General features: G+C 37.2%; 1 protein-coding gene across 2 annotated transcripts in view; it reads left to right on the forward strand.

Annotated features, from left to right (window-relative positions):
- Positions 1 to 20,527, forward strand: part of PTAR1 (protein prenyltransferase alpha subunit repeat containing 1) — a 52,819-nt gene that overhangs the window by 21,698 nt on the left and 10,594 nt on the right. The window contains exons 4-6 of one of the 2 annotated variants that reach the window (XM_072838510.1): positions 8,076 to 8,180; positions 9,984 to 10,197; positions 11,241 to 16,914. In XM_072838510.1, coding sequence (XP_072694611.1) covers positions 8,076 to 8,180; positions 9,984 to 10,197; positions 11,241 to 11,408 — 487 coding nt within the window. In that variant the 3' untranslated portion in view covers positions 11,409 to 16,914. Of the gene's footprint in view, positions 1 to 8,075; positions 8,181 to 9,983; positions 10,198 to 11,240; positions 16,915 to 19,707; positions 20,013 to 20,527 lie in introns of those variants that run through there. The other variant, XM_072838505.1, reaches the window with a different exon arrangement.

Here is a 20,527-nt window from a genome sequence, read left to right on the forward strand (position 1 = left end):
TGTACTTGACAGCATTTCTCCAGTTATCACATAATTACTGATAGCCATATGCTGAGTTCTAGGCACTGGGGATAGAACTATAAACAAAATGAACAAAACCCTGTCCTTGTGGAATTTTTATTTTATTTTGTTTTATAAATCTTTTTTTTAATGATTTTTTTTTTAAATGTGAATTTTTATTTTAATAGGGAAAGAAAAGAAAGAAAGACATTAGTAAATAAAAGACACATTAGCTCAAGGGGTGGTTAAATCCTGTGGAGTAAAAGTGGGCCGAGAAAGTAGGGAAGACCAGTAAAAGGGTGGGAAGAATAGTGCTACAGTTTTAAATAGGGGGCATATGAGCAAAGATGGGCCTGATTTGGGGATCAATCTGTGGGTTCTGGAGTAAGAGCATTCCAAGCTGCGAAGGCTCTCCATGGTGCTGAAAGTATTTCTCGTGTTCTGGAACAGCAGGGCCACCAGTGTTGCTGGAGTAGCATGAATGAGGGAGAGGAACGGGCCAGATGGCTTTGTAGATATTTGTACACTGCTGTAGGAACTTGGACTTTGACTTGGGGTGAGATAAAAAGCCATTAAAGCTGAGAAGGGACAATATCTCTTAAGTTTAAAAACTCTAGTTCCTGTGGAAAGCCGACCATAGGAGTGCAGGGATGGGTTAGAAAGTTAGGTAGTGGTTGTGGTATTTAGGTGAGAGGTGCTTGTGACTTGAGGCAGAACTTAGCAGTAGAAAAGGTGAGAAGTAATAAGATTCTCACTGTAGTTTTTGAACTGTATAAGCTTTGACTATTTTTAATAAGCCGATTCTAAAGATAGGTGATGAACTGGATGCAAGGAAGATAAAGAAGAGGGTGAAGGTTGTCTCTGGTTTTTGGCCTGAGCAACTAAAAGGATGAAGTTGCCCTTTACAGAAATATAGTAAGTCCTCTGTCTAGAAGAGGAGCAGATTTCGGTGTGGAGAGCCAGGTAGAAGTCAAGAGTTCAGTTTGGGATGTGGTAGTTTTGTGTGCAGGTAGCTGTATATCTAAAATCTAAAGTTCAGGCAGGAGTTCTAAACCAGATGCAAATTTGAGAGTCACTACAAAATGAGTGGTATTTAAGGCCATGAGATTGTTTGAGGAACCAATGTAGCTGTTAGAAAATTTGAAATTACATGCCTGCCCCCAATGGTGACTTATATTTCTATTGGACAGCATTGTTCTAGAATTTGCTCCATGAGAAGGAATCGGCAAGGGAAACTTTGAGGATGGTGCTATAAACTTAGAACTGAGAGCTTTCTTAAGGGTAGGGACCATGTCTTTTTGTTTTCCTTTGTTTTCCTAGCATCTAGCACTCCAGTGCCTGGCACATATTCAGTTTGCAGACTGGGCACTGGAAATGATTAAATTCCGTGAAAAAGAAATGAAAGTACTAAAGAAGTAGGAGTATCATTGTTATTCATGTTCTCCAATTCCTCATTATTACAGAGGACTTGAAAATCCTTCAAGAAAAGATTCTTAGTAGCCTAACACATACATACATAGTCATATGTACGTACATATATACGCACACGTATAAAATTTATTGTATATTGTATAGAGCGTTTCAGTGTAGGAGAAAGAACCTAGTCTTAAGATATGTGGGTCCTAGTCCTGTTTCATTAATTAACTTCACCTTTAACTTCACAATAATTTTAGTTTCTATATCTGTGAAATAAAAGGTTTGAACTAGATAATTTTTTTAGGATTCCTTTCAAACTTTTTTGATTTTGTGGGGTTTGGTTGTGTTAAGGGAAAATAGCTTCATAAATCTAACTTCAGTGATATTCACAGCAGTTGGTTTTGAAAATTATTTTAGTAAGATGATTAGTAAAGTTTTGTGCTCAATGAATAAAATGGAAACCTTGATTTTTAAAAAGATCCGTTTTGGATATGCATTCTAGGAAGTTTTAATTTATATTAGTAAAACTGATAAACATGAAGAGGTAGAATCAGGAGTACATTTTCTGCAAAAACCACCAGCTTTGGAAGTAAACTGGTCTGTTTGTATTGTCTCTTGCAAATCAAATACTCAATACTTTACATTTAATTGTTGGTATTATTTCTTCTGTAGTAACTGGGAAGCATTGAGTGATTTTAGCTGTATTTTATAAACTGCTAAAAGATAACATCAGTACATTAGTCATTTTATAGGTGCAGTAGTCTTAGGGAAAAAAAAACAGATGCAAGAATAGGTTTTTGAGCTGATTTCCTGCAGTTACAGTGAAATCCACCTGGTTATAGGAAAAATATGGTATTTTTTTTGCTTTGAAATTCAGTGAATTATTTCATGAAAGAGCTTGACTTCATAAGAGTCACCTATTTTCTACCTCAGTTTATGCATAGAGAGTAAGCAAAACCTCTGAGTAACTAAAATAGCACCAACCTTCAGTGATCATGTCCTTTACTCTTAGCCTATTAAAATTGATGACTTTATTTTATGCAGATACGTTTGGTTTTGGCACTTTGAGTTCACGAACCTTGAGTATAAGTTACAAATTCTCCCTCAGCTTCATTTTTCTCATCAGTAAAACTGAGATAATACTAGGTTGTGCCATAAGAAATTGTTGTTTTTATAAAACAAATAATTCAACCTAAACATCCAGATCCTAGTGTCTAACACTATTCTGTAATAAAAGGAAATAGGCTTTTTTTTTTTTTTTTTTTTGAAATAGGCTTTTTAAAGAAATGTCTGATTCTAGGACCAGGGCAGGAAGTCTATAAGATTCATTTGGAACATTGCAAAGAGGCGGAAAGTAAAGAAGTGCTCAAAAAGCAAAATAATGTAAATGTGACATAGGGCTTCTAGTGGCCAAAGCTGGAACACTTCAGGCAATAAAATAACATAATATTGGGTTACACACTAAAGTGTAAAATGAATATTCATACTAATGTAAAGAATTGAATAAACAAATAATAGACAACAGACAAATCTCCCACACAGAAGGATTCCAAATAATTTATCTAGGCAACCCCCTTTAAGGAGTTGGAGTCCAGCTCCCTTACTTAAGTATAACTTTCTTCCAAAAAGTACAGTGGAGAAACTGAACACAGGCCACCTTAGCCAGGTAATCAGGGTCTACATTAGCAGTGACAAGTCATGCTGGTATTTTGTGCCGTGGATATTATAAAGATGGCACTTTTCCTTTGTGATCTCTTCCTCCTCAAAACCCTGGTCTAGCCATAAGAAAAACATACAAAATACCTGATTAGTACTCATAAAAACTGACACGGTATATCTGAGGAGCTTATAGAGACATAGCCAAATAGAATGTGATATCCTAGATAGGATGCTGGACTAGAGAAAGATGTTTGATAAAAACTAAGGAATTCTGAATAAAGTATGGACTCCCAATAGTAATTTACTGGTAATGATTCATCAGTTGTGACAAATGTACCATAGTAATAAATTATTAATAAGGGAAAGTGGGTACAGGGTATACAACAAGAGTTTTCAGTACTATCCTTACAATTTTTTCTGTAAATTTAAAACAATTCTAACATGTAAGTAATCTCTACACCCAATGTGGGGCTTGAACTTACAACATGAGATGAAGAGTCTCGTGCTGTGCCAACTGAGCCTGCCAGGTGCCCCAAAAGTTTATTTAATGGATATGAAGGAGGGCACATGATGAAATTAGCACTGGGTATTATATAAGACTATGAATCACTGAACTCTACCTCTGAAATCAGTAATACATTATATGTTAATTAATTGAATATAAATAAAAAACAGTTGAGTATCGACAATTTCTTATATTTCAACATAACACAGGACTGTTGAAGATTACATTAGATAATATAGGTAAATCCCTTAACACAGTGCCTGATATGGGCGAAGTATTCAGTAAATGGTAATTTTTATGAGGATGACTTATTATTATTGTAACTTCAGACAGAATAACTAAAGATTAAGGGGGGAAAAGGTGGCATTTGTTTTTTTAGTCATACTCTGCCAAGTGCTGAGCGAGTGAGTGGAGATTTAGCTTTGGACAAGACACACATAGCCCCTGGTTTCCTACAAATTTTAAATCAAATGACAGCAGAGAGAAACCATAATTAATAGCTTGAGATAGAAGACAGAAAAACTTTTTAAAAAGATAAACTTTGTAGAACTAGAAAAGCCCTCGTGTACTATCATCTCGTGACAAAGTTGCACAAATGGCACAGCCCTGCTCCCTACACCCCTGCTCTTTATAACATAACACTCAGGGCCTTTTCCTTTCCTGCATGCTCTTCATACTGTTCCCCCACATTTATTTGACCACTTCTTTATTCATCTGTCCTGTTGCAGTGGATCATCTAATGTTTTCAGTAAGGATGAATCTCAAAGCCCAGCTTAGTCAATGTGCCTGAAAATACAGCACCTCAAATTTAAGGGCCGTGCTCCATTTCCTCAATAAAAAAAGTCCAAAAATAACCTTTTTAGGCTAATATCAGTATGTAAACTTAAAGGTATATGTATATGCATGAAATAAGCAAATTTCTTAATGTGATATTTTAAATTTTTAGTTATATACCTTTAAAATAACATGTTATGTGAAGTATTTGAACTTATGAATTCATCATTTTCTTCTCACATCTCATCAGTTTAGTTCAGATATCTCACATGGCTTATTGACACCAGTGACTGTCGTCACGAGATATTTTTTTCAACTTATTTAGCCATTTTCCAGAGTACATCATGCTTGCATATATCTCTCTTGTTTGCGATACATACAGCACTTTTTGAACCCATGTGTGACTGAAATTTTTCTCAAAGTGGATCCCTCCTTGAATGCATTCAAGCAGTTGATTTTCTTTCATTATATGTCTTTGTTATGTAATAGCTATAACTTAATCACTTATTCCTTTTTCAAGTGACCTTTAAAAATTTTGTTTATGATAATATTTAACACCTACAGTGTTCAGCCCTGTCCCCAGGAAAGTTACTATATTGATATTTAAGTTTTTCTTCCTTTTTTATGATTCAGTTGATCTTTTGAAGCATTCATATACACCATTGGTTGTGGTTATTGCAGGCTAAGGTATCTTCCCAAATATGTTATGCAAAGTAAATTAAGAGAGGTCCCTTTGGGGCATCTGGGTGGCTCTGGGTTGAGCATCTGACTCTTGATTTCGGCTCAGGTCCTGATCTCAGGATTGTGAGATCAAGGCCTTGTGTCAGTCTCTGCACTCAGTGTGTGTCTGATTGAGATTTTTTTCTCTCCCTCTGCACCTCCCCCCTCTGCTTGCTCTCTCTTTTTCTCTCTTTCTCTCTCAAAACGAATAAACAAAATCTTTTAAGAAAAAGAAAAAAGAGCTCAGGGGCATCTGAATGGCTCAGTTGGTTAAGCAGTCTGCCTTTGGCTCAGGTCATGATCTCAGGGTTCTGAGATCAAGCCCCGCATCAGGCTCCCTGCTCAATGGACAACCTGTTTCTCCCTCTCTATTACTTGTACTCTCTCAAGTATACTCTCTCTCTCCCTCAAATAAATAAATAAAATCTTAAAAATAAAAGAACCCTAATTTAAGAAACTTTTTGAAGATTCACATATAAAGTGACTCCTCTTTTCTGAAGAAAATTTTGACACTGTTTCCTCATAGGTATATCTGGGTGTATATAGGTAGGCAGTTGTAAATAAGGAGAGGTTTTAAACTTAGTAAATGGAATTAGGCTTAATAGAGTAAATTCTGGGGACGCCTGGGTGGCTCAGCAGTTGAGCACCTGCCTTTGGCTCAGGGCATGATCCCGGGTTCAAGTCCCACATCATGCTCCCTGCGAGGAACCTGCTTCTCCCTCTGCCTATATCTCTGCCTCTCTCTGTGTGTCTCTCATGAATAAATAAATAAAATCTTTTTTAGAAAAATGGAGTAAATTCTGTACCATAGTGGTTTTTAAGCTTTTGTGTATATCACCTGGTGCACTTGTTCAAATACGTTGCTTTGTCACTAGTTTTTGATTCAGCAGGTCTGGGATGAGGCCTGAGATTCTATATTTCTTTTAAGTTCCAAATGAATATGATGTCGTAGATAAGGACCTTATTGTGAGAAACACTTCATTACAAAGAAGTTAAAATTACATAGAATAATATTTTGTCTCGTTTTATAGTATATGTATCTTGACTTACCATATAAAGAAACATTTCTGATTTGAGAAGAAAAAGGATGCAGGACTGCAAAAGTAATTGGCTGTTGCATTAAATATTCTTTCAATGACACACAGACTTCCTGTACATTAAAAGAAAAATAGTCTCAATAAACCCATTTGTTAAAGTATCCATAAACCTTCTCAGTATCACTTCATATTATATCCTGGAGTGAAATGCCTGTCCTAAAAATGATTGTAAAATACAACTATCTATCATCACTGTTTAGTATTTTCATTTAAAAGGAAGTTATTTTTCTTATCAAATAAAACTTTAGAAATAGCACATTACTGTTAGAAAGAAAATATATTGTGGAACTATATTTAGGAACTAAATTCATCTGAGTAGGTGAGGTATATGATTTGGGCTCTGGTCTTCTTAGAATTAAAGTTCTAAATAATAAATAATAAATGAAGTATCAAACCCTACCACAGGAAGGACTTTTTAAGAATAATAAGTTTTAGTAAATGAACTAATTTTATTATAATAGACACATTGAAAATTGAGAATATGAGTAATATCAGAGTTTATTATCAAAAACATATCTGAGAAATTAAATCAAAACCTAAATTGTATTTACTTGAGAAATAGGTGGAGAGCTCTTTCATGACATGCTTCGTAATTGCATGGGAGCTTTGAACACTTTTATTTTATTTATTTTTTTAAAGATTTATTTATTTATTTATCATAGACAGAGAGAGAGAGAGAGAGAGGCAGAGACACAGGAGGAGGGAGAAGCAGGCTCCATGCCGGGAGCCTGACGTGGGACTCGATCCCAGAACTCCAGGATCGCGCCCCGGGCCAAAGGCAGGCGCTAAACTGCTGGGCCACCCAGGGATCCCCGCTTTGAACGCTTTTAAAACAACACCAAAAACCTCACATGGCTCTAATTTCTACATGAATTTCAAAAAGGAATGGTCTAGTGTATCAAGGGCCATGCAGGTAGTTTACCTGGTAATAACATCTTTTGGGAACTTATCCTTGGTAGTAGTGAAATGAAAGGTGTCTTAAGCACAAGGCTCTGTTTCAGAAAAGCAAAAACTTGGAAGCAACCTAGATGTCTAACCAAAGAGGAAAAGGTCATTAAATCCTAGCACAGATACTCAGTGAAAACTATTTGACCATTTTAAATGTTCGTTTTAAAGATGATATAGAACCATGTAATTCTTAAGCTATAAAGCAGAATATAAAATTATATGTTGAAATGTATACGCATATAAGGAAAGACTGGATTGGGACTCCTGGGTGGCTCAGCAGTTGAACGTCCAGCTTTGGCTCAGGGAGTGATCCCAGAGTCCCAGGATCGAGTCCCACATTGGGTTTCCTGGGTAGAGCCTGCTTCTTTCTCTGCCTATGTCTCTGACTCTCTCTCTCTCTCTGTCTTTCATGAATAAATAAAATCTTTTTTTTTTTTTTTTTAAAGAAAGACTGGAGGGAAAATTAGAAAATAAAAATAGAAAAAAAATAAAAAGAAAATAAAAATAGTAATTTTGTTAGGGTAGTGATTGAATAAATAATTTTTTCCTTACATCTTAACCATACTATGTACGTTGTTCTGTGTGTATTTTTTGGTAATGAGCCATCTCGAGTCCAGTTTAGGAAGCTAGAGCTATTCTTGACTAGTATTGCATCTGCCCTACAGATACTGATGTCAGGCCTTGTACGTTTTGGAAATAAGACAAGCCAGAAAACCTCTTTGCCCTCTCTCAAATAGGTAACTAAAGTTCCACGGTTGATTTAAGAACTTTTGTTTCTGCTTTTTAATCCTGTTTCGAGATTACAAGAATATATTCTTGATTACCATGTGTGATATTTATGAAAGTTTCATGTTATTTTTTTTCTTGGAAATTCATTTCCCAATGAGGTTATGTTAATAGCCATGCAGTGTGTTTGGATGGAAAGGTAATGGTTCTTTTCATTTTTTCTTTTACAGAAAAGAGCTGATCCTCTCTGGCACTTTAAATCCAATTAAGGACTTATATCTGGGAAAACTGGCCTTAACTAAATTTCCAAAGAGTCCAGAAACGTGGATTCACAGGTGTGGTTAATTTACACTACAGGATTCTTAGGATTCAGAATGGCTGGAAAAACAACAGTGTCAAACAGGGTCACATATTGGTTCAGAGTATGAATTCTAAAGTCAAGGTACCTACGTTTAACTCCAGATGCCATCATTTGCTCCTTGTGTGAGCTTCAGAAATTATTTAAGCCCTTTAAGCCTCAGTTTTCTCATTTGTAAAATGGGAATAATAAATACACCTATTTCAGAGTTAATGGTCAGCTTTACATGAAATAATGTATGTTAACACTAACAGTGCCTGGCACATACTACTCAGTAAATTTTAGCTATTATTTATTATGAACTATCTGAGCAGTCATAGAAATGGCATTTAGATAGCTATATCAGCTATAAATGAGCAACTCAGGTTTTTATAATTAATTTGGGTGTGTTTCTGGTACAGATGATCATGGTGATGGTTGTGGTTATTAAAATTAACGAAATAAGGAAGATAAGGGCAGCTGAGGTGAATGGTGTATAGGCTGCACTGACGTTGCTAAGACTGTAAATGCAGAGACTATTTTTAGGTTAAAGGCCTGAGTCCCAAAATGCACATGAAAGTTCTCTTCACCATCCTGGTGCTCTGGGGTGTCTTCCTCTTGGACTCCATGGGACTACTCAGTTTTGACTAAAATGAAATGGTGTGGGTTGGTTTCTTGGGGTCGGGGAAATCCTCTAAAGTCTGTTTGCAGTTTACTAAACCACTTAAAACTTTTCTTAAATCCTGAGCATTTTCAGGATCTTCAACAGTTCAAGGTATCTTCGCTGTAATCTTGCCTTTGGCTAGTATTGTAAATCAGCTCCTTCCACACTGGTTGAAGTGCCACCTCAATTCCTACTAAGAGAAAACAGAGAGGCCTGTGGATGTGTGTGTGGAGATTTGGAAAGGAGTGGGGGAGCGGATAGTATTGAATATGCATTCACCAATTTATAGCCTTGTCAAATATTTTACAAAGCAAGTTTTGTTGTTAATGAAAAAAACTTCAATTTGAAAATGACAAAATGAATTTTCTAACTCAATTTCTAGTAACCTTAGGGTTGGAAATTTTTAGTCTAAAAGAATGCTTCTTATGAGAAAATATTTGTAAAAACTAAAGACATTAGTGGTTAGAGATGCTTTTTTAGTGCTCTTCATTTAAATGTCCGCTAATGAAAATCTTAAATAGACAAGGGGAAAATCTGTGGATAAATATATTTTAAAACCTCCTTGATGGTTTAACTAATGATACTGTATTTGTGTCCTTCCAGATTCTATGCTATAACATAGAAATTCAGCTTAATGAAAACAGTCATAATGCAGCTTCTTGTCTGCAAACAAATACACAGAGGGTGAGGCCTGCACATGTAATTGAAGATGTGAGAACCATGATTCCTCTTCTGGGACCAGGCATTAATTAATATACCCTCCACTCCCACCACCACAACCTCCCCTACACACACACATACACACACACACCTTGTCTTTGTATTTTCTGACCAAATGGAGTTTTTGAGTTGTCATATTGGAACTGAGGCATTCTCTTTCTGACACGTTTTAATGTTTTAGAAAAGTTTCTCTTTCCTCTTTGTGCTTTCTTCCCCCTCCTCCCCATCCATGGTGCTGAAGTTAATTACATCTTTAAGAACAAAACAGCAGAATAATCCTATTCCCCCTAAAATTGGGCCCATGGACCGGGATTATTTTGCATTGTATGAATGGAGATTAAGACCAAAGAAAACTAATTGTTTTCCTTTCTGCTTTATGTTCTTTCCTCTTTCTCATTCCCACGGGTACCTTAACAGGCGATGGGTGCTACAGCAGCTAATTCAGGAAACCTCTTTGCCTTCCTTTATGATGAAAGGAAACTTGGGGACGATTCCTGCAGAAAGGACACAGAGACTAATACGAGAAGAGCTGGAGGTCTGTGGTGAAGCGGCAGGGAGATACCCAAGCAACTATAATGCCTGGTCCCATCGCATCTGGGTTCTACAGCACCTGGCCAAGCTAGATGTCAAGGTAAGGCCACTTTTCATCTCCCTAGGCACACTCCCTGTCTGCTCTTTCAGTCTTCTGGTAGGAGTTCTTCCTCAGAGGAGCTTTTAAGGAGGAAAGCAGAAGAATTAATGGCCTAGCAGCCTGGGAAGGGTCTAGCAGCTGATACTGCCAAGGAAACCCTGGCAATTAAAAGAAAGTGTGCATTCCCCACCAGCACAGTTTCTGGCACTGTTGAGGTTAGGACATTAGTAGAGAACAAAAGCAAGTTTAAGCAGTAAGAAGACTGAGCATAATTCATTTTGCCCTGAAAAGGAAGGGATTATTAGGTCTTATACAGTTGGAGATGTTCTTTCTTGGTGGTCTCTTATGTGACCTAATGTACTGAATCAGCTGGCTGCCTTCTCACCCTTTCCTCTCCTGGGGAAGGAAGAGAAGAGCTCACCTGGTGTTCCCAAACCTCCCTGCATCTGTAAATTACCCTAGGATTTCTGAGTCCCACTCCAGGCCTACTAAATCCAGGAGAGGGTAGGATTCAAGATCAATACTTCTCATGGGGCTCAGAGGGTTATCTGGATGCAGAGCCATGTTGGAGGCTGTTACAGCCTAGTCTCTTTAGTTCAGAAATATAGAGACTGAAGTTTCCAGAGAATTTTAATGGCTTAGACTTAGCCACGTTTGCATCACTTATTATACATCAGTATGAGAAACAGGTATCCTTTTGTTCCTTATTATACTATACCTCCTCTGTGTTTTTCTTCACTCCTTATGTTTCGGTGCTAGTAGGAATGTATGGTATCCCTCTGAAAGCCACTCCAGCTTCAGACAAATTAAAGGGGCCAAAATACCTCAAGTGGTACTTTCAGATTAATTAGTAGGGAAGCATTTTCTTAGTTTTGCTCCCCAGCCCCTTCTTCCAGGCCCCTTTCTTGGCTCTCTCCCGTCCTCTGTGTCCTAGCCAGAGATTCCTCCAGGATAAATAGGAGTTTTCATTTCTAGGGAATTTGAAGCCAATTGTCCTGGAAAAGTAGCCTTCCTTTCCAGTTTACATTAGCTTTGTGTTTCAGGAGGGGAGGCCCCTGGAAAGAGCAAAGACAATCCTACTGACCTGGCTTCAGAGTTTGGCCCTACCAGCTTTATGTAGAAAGAAAGGTTTTAAATGTTTCATCTGGGAACTACCAGTTCTGCCTGCCGCAGTGGATTCTCGTGCAAATGATTTGAGCTTATGTGTGTGAAGTCCTGAGCACCTAATAGAGGCTCACTGAATTTTCATTCCTTTCTCTGTTCTTCCTAGATAGGAGATTTAGGTGAAACTGACTCCTAGTTTGCTAGATCAACTGAGAATAATTTATTCATGAAAAAGTACCAAAACTCTTTGATTCCCAGACTCTGCCCTATATCCTGGGTGTGGCACAATGATAAAGAGATTGCTCTCAACAAATTGAAAATCTAGTTCAGGAAACAGATTACCAACACTTTCAAAGCAGCTTGTTGCTTGCAGGAGCTGAGGGAAGCACACAGAAATGGCTTCTCATTGAGGCTGGACTCAATGGAAGGCTTTGAGGAAGGTTGTTAGATTGTCTGGAGTCCAGAAGAACAAGTACAAGTCATCTGGTGGGATGTGGGAGATAGGGAGTCCCTGTGGAGTTTGGTCATCTCGGCTCCACAACTTGATAGTGTGTAGGGGATAGGGAGGGGCATGAGGAGCGTTGAGGACAAAGAGAAAGGCAGAGTCCAGGTGGTCTGAGAGGTCTTCAGAAACTTGCAGCTTTGATGTGGACTCTTAAAAGTGGCATTCCCATAAAATCAGGAACACAGGGCCATGGTGAAATTCTTAGTTTCTTGAGACTATTTGATGTTGAAGATGACAATTCATTAGTGGTGTGTTGACTCAGCTGCCTGGGTCTACTCCTAGGCTTACATAGTGATGTTGTTCACCTGCCATGCTCTGCCTTTGGTTGAATGCCATGCACTTCCTGTCCCCACTGCCATTGCAGCTCTCTCAGTGAAGAGTACTGAAATTGCAAAATCCCCTTTCTGTTCTTAGAAGCCCCTGGGCCCAGTTAGGAGATCGTGCCCTACTACTACTACGCTTTGTCTATTAGAGAAAGTAATCACAGAAGTACCATTGGTCTAAAGCAGAGGGAGAGGGACAAGCAGACTCCCCACTAAGCAGGGAGCCTGACCCGGGGCTTGATCCCAGGACTCCGAGATCATGACCTGAGCCAAAGGCAGACACTCAACTCGCTGAGCCACCCAGGTGCCCCCCCAATTTTTTTTTTTTAAGTCCTGGTATCCAGCATTGATAAGGGAATGAAAACCAGCATTGTAGAAATTGGTGTAATCTTACTGAAGGGCAACATGGCAGCACTTCTGAGGCTTCACCCAGAAAAGGTGTGTTTGTTGTAATCTAGCTGTACTGCCTATAAGAATTCATCCTAAAGAAAAGCCAGGGGATATACAGTACAATAGTGTAGTAATTGAAGGCTCCACTTAGGAGCCTTAGGTCAGACATACCTAATGTGAATTCTGACTGTACCACCAATTTGGTTTGTGGCCTTGGAGAAGTTTCTTAGTCTCACTAACCTTCAGTTTCCTCATGTGTAAAATGGGGATGGTGATAATTCTTACCTCGGTGAGTGATGAATTAAATGGGAAAATCCATGTAAAGTGGCTATCATAAAGTGGCTATATCAAGTGCTCATACTAAGTATTCAATAAACACAGCTATTAAACATAAAAGTTTGATATGTAAAAATACTGTTTACAATAGTGGAAAACTAGAAACCCTCTACCCCCCCCCCCATAATAACAGATGAGTTACATTGCAGTTCATCATGAATTTGAGTATTTTGTTGCTACTAAAAATTATATTTTGAAAGATAATTTAAAGAAAAATGTTCACTATAGGATAAGGATCTATAAAACTAACTGTGATATGGTCCTAATATAATTTTTAAATATATTATTAGCTCTAAATGAGATTTTAAAGTTTTTGGAACAGTGCTTGGCATATTTTAACTACTCAACATATATATAAACACACAGTGCTGTTACAGATATATTGGCTAGTATTTTCCATAATGAGCATGTATTCGTTTTCTAGTCAGAAAAAACAAAACAAAACAAAGCTGTGAACAGTGCTAAAGGATGGAATTAATGAGATTTTCATTTTTTGTTTTGTTTTCTCTGATGATTGTGTGTTTTAAGTAGACATTTAAGTAAATTTTAAAGTAGTCTCATTTGGGAGGGTCGAGGTGAGGATAGATTCACAGTTGAACAGAGTTTATTACTACTAGCCAATTAAAAGTTGATATGGCATGTCACCTGAGAAAGCACATAGGGTCATTTTTGCAAAAAAAAAAAAAAAAAAAAGACATACAGATGGCCAATAAAGACATGAAAAGATGTTCAACTTCAGGGAAATGCAAATCAGTGAGATAGCATTTCATACCAAGTAGGATGACTGAAATGAAAAACAAGTTAAAAGTGCTGACAAGGATGTAGTGAAATTGGAGCGCTTATACGTGGCTGGTAGAAATGTGAAATTGTGCAGGCACTGTGGAAAACAGTTTGACATTTCCTCAAAAAATTAAACGTAGAATTACCACATATGACCCTATAGTTCCACACTTAGGCACATATATAAACCTCCAAAGAATGGAAAACTTGTTACAACAAGTTTGTTTTTTTTTTTTTTTTTGTATATTTTTTATTGGAGTTCAATTTGCCAACATATAGCATAACACCCAGGGCTCATCCCATCAAGTGCCCTCCTCAGTGCCCGTCACCCAGTCACCCCAACCCCCTGCCCACCTCCCATTCCGCCACCCCTTGTTCCTTTCCCAGAGTTAGGAGTCTCTCATGTTCCATCACCCTCACTGATACTTCCCACTCATTTTCTCTCCTTTCCCCTTTAATCTCTTTCACTATTTTTTATATTCCCCGAATGAATGAAACCATATAATGTTTGTCTTTCTCTGATTGAACACAGCATAATACCCTCCAGTTCCATCCACATCGAAGCAAATGGTGGGTATTTGTCGTTTCTAATGGCTGAGCAATATTCCATTGTATACATATACCACATCTTCTTTATCCATTCATCTTTTGATGGACACCGAGGCTCCTTCCACAGTTTGGCTATTGTGGACATTGCTGCTGTAAACATTGGGGTGCAGGTGTCTTGGTTTTTCACTGCATCTGTATCTCTGGGGTAAATTCCCAGTAGTGCAATTGCTGGGTTGTAGGGCAGGTCTATTTTTAACTCTTTGAGGAGCCCCCACACAGTTTTCCAGAGTGGCTGTACAGTTCACATTCCCACCAACAGTGCAAAAGGGTACCCATTTCTCCACATCCTCTCCAACATTTGTTGTTTCCTGTCTTGTTAATTTTCACCATTGTCACAGGTGTGAGGTGGTATCTCATTGTGGTTTTGATTTGTATTTCCCTGATGGCAAGTGATGCAGAGCATTTTCTCATATGCTTGTTGGCAATGTCTATGTCGTCTTTGATGAAATTTGTGCTCATGTCTTTTGCCCATTTCATGATTGGATTGTTTGTTTCTTTGCTATTGAGTTTAAGAAGTTCTTTATAGATCTTGGATACTAGCCCTTTATCTGATAGGTCATTAGCAAATATCTTCTCCCATTCTGTATTTGTCTTTTAGTTTTGTTTTTTATCTTGATGAAGTCCCAATAGTTCATTTTTGCTTTTGTTTCCCTTGCCTTCATAGATGTATCTTGCAAGAAGTTGCTGTGGCCAAGTTCAAAAAGGGTGTTGCCTGTGTTCTCTAGGATTTGATGGATTCTTGTCTCACATTTAGATCTTTCATCCATTTTCAGTTTATCTTTGTGCCTGGTATAAGAGAATGGTCTAGTTTCATTCTTTTGCATGTGGCAGAAGAATTTTCCCAGCACCATTTATTGAAGAGACTGTCCTTTTTCCAGTGGATGGTCTTTCCTGCTTTGTCGAATATTAGTTGCCCATAGAGTTGAGGGCCCATTTCTGGGTTCTCTATTCTGTTCCATTGATCTATGTGTCTGTTTTTGTGCCACTACCACCACACTGTCTTGATGATCACAGCTTTGTAGTACAACCTGAAATCTGGCATTGTGATGCCCCCAGCTCTGGTTTTCTTTTTCAATATTCCCCTGGCTCTTCAGGGTCTTTTCTGATTCCACACAAATCTTAAGATGATTTGTTCCAACTCTCTGAAAAAGTCCATGGTATTTTGATAGGGATTGCATTGAATGTGTAAATTGCCCTGGGTAGCATTGACATTTTCACAATATTAATTCTTCCAATCCATGAACATAGAATATTTTTCCATCTCTTTGTGTCTTTCTTAATTTCTTTCTGACGTGTTCTATAGTTTTTAGGGTATAGATCCTTTACCTCTTTGGTTAGGTTTATTCCTCAGTATCTTATGCTTTTGGGTGCAATTATAAATGGGATCGACTCCTTAATTTTTCTTTCTTTAGTTTCATTGTTAGTGTATAGAAATGCCACTGATTTTTGGGGCATTGATTTTGTATCCTGCCACACTGCCAAATTGCTGTATGAGTTCTAGCAATCTTGGGGTAGAGTCTTTTGGGTTTTCTACGTACAGTATCATGTCATCTGCAAAGAGGGAGAGTTTGACTTCTTCTTTGCCAATTTGAATGCCTTTTATTTCTTTTTGTTGCCTGATTGCTGAGCCTAGGACTTCTAGTACAATGTTGAGAGATGGTGAGACTGGACCTCCTTGTCGTGTTCCTGATCTTAGGGGAAAGGCTCCCAGTGTTTCCCCATCGAGAATGATATTTGCTGTGGGCTTTTGTAGATGGCTTTTAAGATGCTGAGAATGTTCCCTTTATCCCTACACTCTGAAGAGTTTTGATCAGGAATGTATTTTGTCAAATGCTTTCTGTGCATCTATTGAGAGGATCATATGGTTCTTGTTTTTTCACTTGTTGATATAATCTATCAGGTTGATTGCTTTCCGAGCCTTGCATCCCAGGGATAAATCCCACTTGGTCATGGTGAATAATCTTCTTAATGTACTGTTGGATCCTATTGGCTAGTATCTTATTGAGAATTTTTGCATCTGTGTTCATCAGGGAGCTTGGTCTATAATTCTCCTTTTTGGTGGGGTCTTTGTCTGGTTTTGGAATTAAGGTGATACTGACCTCATAGAACAAGTTTGGAAGTATTCCATTCCTTTCTATCTTTCGGAACAGCTTTAGTAGAATAGGTATTGCTTCATCTTTAAATGTTTGATAGAATTCCTCTGGGAAGCTATCTGGCCCTGGACTTTTGTGTCTTGGGAGGTTTTTGATGACTGCTTCAATTTCCTCCCTGGTTATTGGCTACAGCAATGTTTACAGCAATATATTTTATAATAGCCAAAAAAAAAAAAAAAAAGCCTCAAACATCCAATATCCCAAGAGTAGATAAATACAATGTGGTATATCCATACAATGAAATACTATTTGGCCATAAAAGAGGAATGAGCGGGGGAATCCCTGAGTGGCTCAGTGGTTCAGCGCCTGCCTTTGGCCCAAGGCGTGATCCTGGGGTTCCAGGATTAAGTCCCGTGTCAGGCTCCCGTCATGGAGCCTGCTTCTCCCTCTGCCTCTCTTTCTCTTTCTCTGTCTCTGTCTCTCTCTCTCTCTCTGTCTGTCATGAATAAATAAATAAAATCTTTAAAAAAAAAAAAAAAGAGGAATGAAGTCCTGATACAAGGATGAGACTTGAAAACATGCTGATGGAAAGAAGGCCACATATCCTATAATTCCATTTATATGACATTCAGAATAGGCAGAGTGGATTAGTGGGTGCCAGAGGCTGGCAGGGATGGAGATTTAGGGGACTCCTAATAGGAATAAGAGTTGTTTCATCTGAAATTAGACAGCAGTGATGGCTACATAAGTCTGTGAATATACTAAAAACCACCAGTTTATTTTTCAACTTCAAAATTAACCAATTTCTAAAGTATATTAGAATAAATTTTTGAGTAGCTAAAAGATTGTTGGAAAAAAATTAAAATGAGGAATATTATATGCCAGTATATATTTAAATGTTTATAAAGACAGTCATCTGTGGTACTGGCTCAAAAATAAAAATAGTAATGGAAAATCTGAAGCCCAGAAGCAAATCCCCAATACATAATGTGTACAGATTTCATTGATGATAAATACGGCATTTCCCATAATTGGAGAAAGGATTCTTTGTTCAATTTGTGATGCTGATAAGATTGAGTAACCTTTTAGAAAATAATTGTTAGGTTTTAATCTTCTATATCAAACTGAACTCTAAATGGAATAAAAACATACCTGAAGAGAAAAACGGAATTTAAAAATTAATTGTAGTAATATATTGAGAAAAATATTTGCAACATAAGGGCTTAATATCTTTATAAAGATCTCTTACAGATCCATAAGAGAAATTAATGACTATCACAAATAGTAAATTAGGTAGTTATAAAAGAAGAGCACTAGGCAAAATAGGCATTTGTATAAGAAGAAACAGGAAAAATAAGAGAATAGGAAAAGTTATTTAGCTTTAATGATAAAAGAAATGCAAATTACAATGACATGATTTTCCATTTATTAAATTAGTGAAGATTAAGGTACTAAGGAATTTAGGAAATGTTGAACATGTTCTTCCAGTAGGAATATAGATTATACAGCCCTTCTGAAGGGCTCTTTGACAATATGCATCAAGAACTTTACAAAATATTTTTCAGCATTCCAGTTAATAAACTTTTAGAAATTTTTCCTAAATAAATAAGCTGTGCACATTGACTACGTATATGCATTCATGAGTGTTACTTATACAAGAGTAGAAACCAAATGAATGAATGGTTAAATATTGATAATCTTTGGGATGAAATATACAAAAGTTTAAAGTTATAGAGTAATATTTAATGATATGGGTACGTGCACATAATTTAAGTGGAATAAAATGTGTATAAAAGAGTATCCCAAATTTGTGTTACAAGTAAACTGCACACATGCGTGCATAGAAAAAAAGCTGAAAGATTGGCAATTGGCCAAAATGTTAAGAGTAGTTCTCTCTGGCCTTTGGATAATGGGTCATTCTTTTTGCTTTTCAGTATTCTGTATTTTGGGAATTTTCTCAAATGATCATTTTATATTCTTTTCATAATCAAAATAACTGATTTTTTTTATTTATAAGAAGGATGACATATACAGACAGGAATGAGCATTTTCAGTAGTGTTTAATTTTAACCTGTTATCCTTCTGTGGATAGCCCTGCTTCTGTAGTTTTCTTGTACTTATTCACTTATTTCATGAGTGTTAAAAAAGAATGATGGTATATAAGTTATATGTAGGTCATTGATTCTGTCAGTACGTTATATAAGATCACTTTAAAAGTAATTGCAGTCTTTTTTAAAAAAATCATTGTTTGTATCTCTGTACCTTTTGATTCTAATAAAAAAATGCCCTGAATTCCTGTTGAAGTTTCTTTTCTCATTTCGTATGCCTTTTAAATATATCAAAGGCTAAGAATACAAGGAATTTTTCCTCCTAAAAAGTCTGAGAAAAATTTTTAAAGGATCTTTTTTTAAAAAAGATTTATTTATTTATTTATTTTTAAGAGAGAGAGAGAGAGAGAGAGAGAGAGAGAGGCAGAGACACAAGAGGAGGGAGAAGCAAGCTCCATGCCGGGAGCCCGACGCGGGACTCGATCCCGGGACTCCAGGATCGTGCCCTGGGCCAAGGGCAGGTGCTAAACCGCTGAGCCACCCAGGGATCCCCAATTTTTAAAGGAATTAAATTGAGGTTGTTGAAAATCTATATATGTGCTAATACATATAGTATATGTATAATACAAAGACTTAATTCACTGCAGAATTTTGTCTCATCTACTTAAAAATCATTTATCATTGATGTTGAGTGTGAGATGAATCGTGAAAAATCATGTCCTCTTGAAAATCCCTGTTATTCATGCATCTTTTTTGTACTAAATCCTTAGAATTAGGTAGTGAACAAAACTGTCATGGTCTCTGCCCTCATGGCACTTATAGTGAAGAACAAATAATTACATTGAGTTGATTGTTTAACAAATAAGTTAGGTATTGTTTTTTAAATGTTAAAGTTTACATTAAAGTAACCTCTGAATTTAAATTTATATTTACTCTTCCACATCAGCATTCTTGTAAATAGACACCCTGATGTTCACCATTATTTTGAAATTTGGTTTTCTGTGTGTGTGCCAATCAGAATGTGATTGATCAAGGTCCAGGGAAAGAATGACAAATAAGTCCTTAAATTCTGTGGTATATATAAATATATATATAACCTCTTACTATTTTCAGGGAAAGGGGAAACTAGCCTTTACTGGGCTTCCACTAAGTAAGAGCACTGTGTTGGACATTGTATACAAAATATTGGTAGGAACAGTGTTGCCAGGAGGAAAAAAAAAAAAAAAAGGAACCAATCAAAGAGAAATCCAAGGTATTAATGAATGGAGAAGGAAATTCTTTGGCAGTTCCTCTTCTCACTTACCCTTTTTTCTTCCTACAAGATTCTTCTTGATGAACTGTCTTCTACTAAACACTGGGCATCCATGCATGTTTCAGACCACAGCGGATTTCACTACCGCCAGTTTTTGTTAAAGTCTTTGATTAGCCAAACTGTGATAGATGGTTCTGTATTGGAGCAAGGCCCTTTGAGAAGTGACCCAGCTCTAGTTCACCCAAAAGATGAAGAAGAAGCAGCTTCAACAGAGGAAGCAAGGATAAATCTTCCCCATCTTCTAGAAGAAGAAGTTGAATTCAGCACTGATCTTATTGATTCCTACCCAGGACATGAAACCCTTTGGTGTCATAGGTAAGAGGAGGGAAAATCCATTTTCTGCATGGAACTCCATGATTTTATGAGAGTTGTAGAAGGTCTTACATCTTAACAACTGCCCGCTCAGGTAAATGTGGTAATCTGATTGTGGAGCTTTGCCAGAGTTCAGAGGAGTTTCTGTATCCTCCTCCTAATGATCTTCAATATGAGGTTGCTCACACAGATCTTTGCCTAATACTTTGGTTGATGGTATTCAATTTGACTGTCCAGCAGAATAGCCTATGTTACTTCCAAACTGAAAACAAAAGTTTCTAGACTCCCTTGTTGGAGATTCTGATATTTATAGTATATCTGGGCTGGAGCACTGCCATCTGGTCTTTATAAAACAATGAAAAGGCTTAACAAGTAAATTTGATGCAGAGTTGACCATTGATCAGACCATCAATTAGACCTTGAGAAAAGTTAAGCTTATTGATGGACTGCAAATTAACTTTCCTTAAGTATAAGCTCTTGACACTTTTTTTTAAAGTGTGCATTTGGGAGCAAGACAG

The sequence above is a fragment of the Canis lupus genome, chromosome 1 (assembly GCF_048164855.1).
Source record: "Canis lupus baileyi chromosome 1, mCanLup2.hap1, whole genome shotgun sequence".
Taxonomy (NCBI): Eukaryota; Metazoa; Chordata; class Mammalia; order Carnivora; family Canidae; genus Canis; species Canis lupus.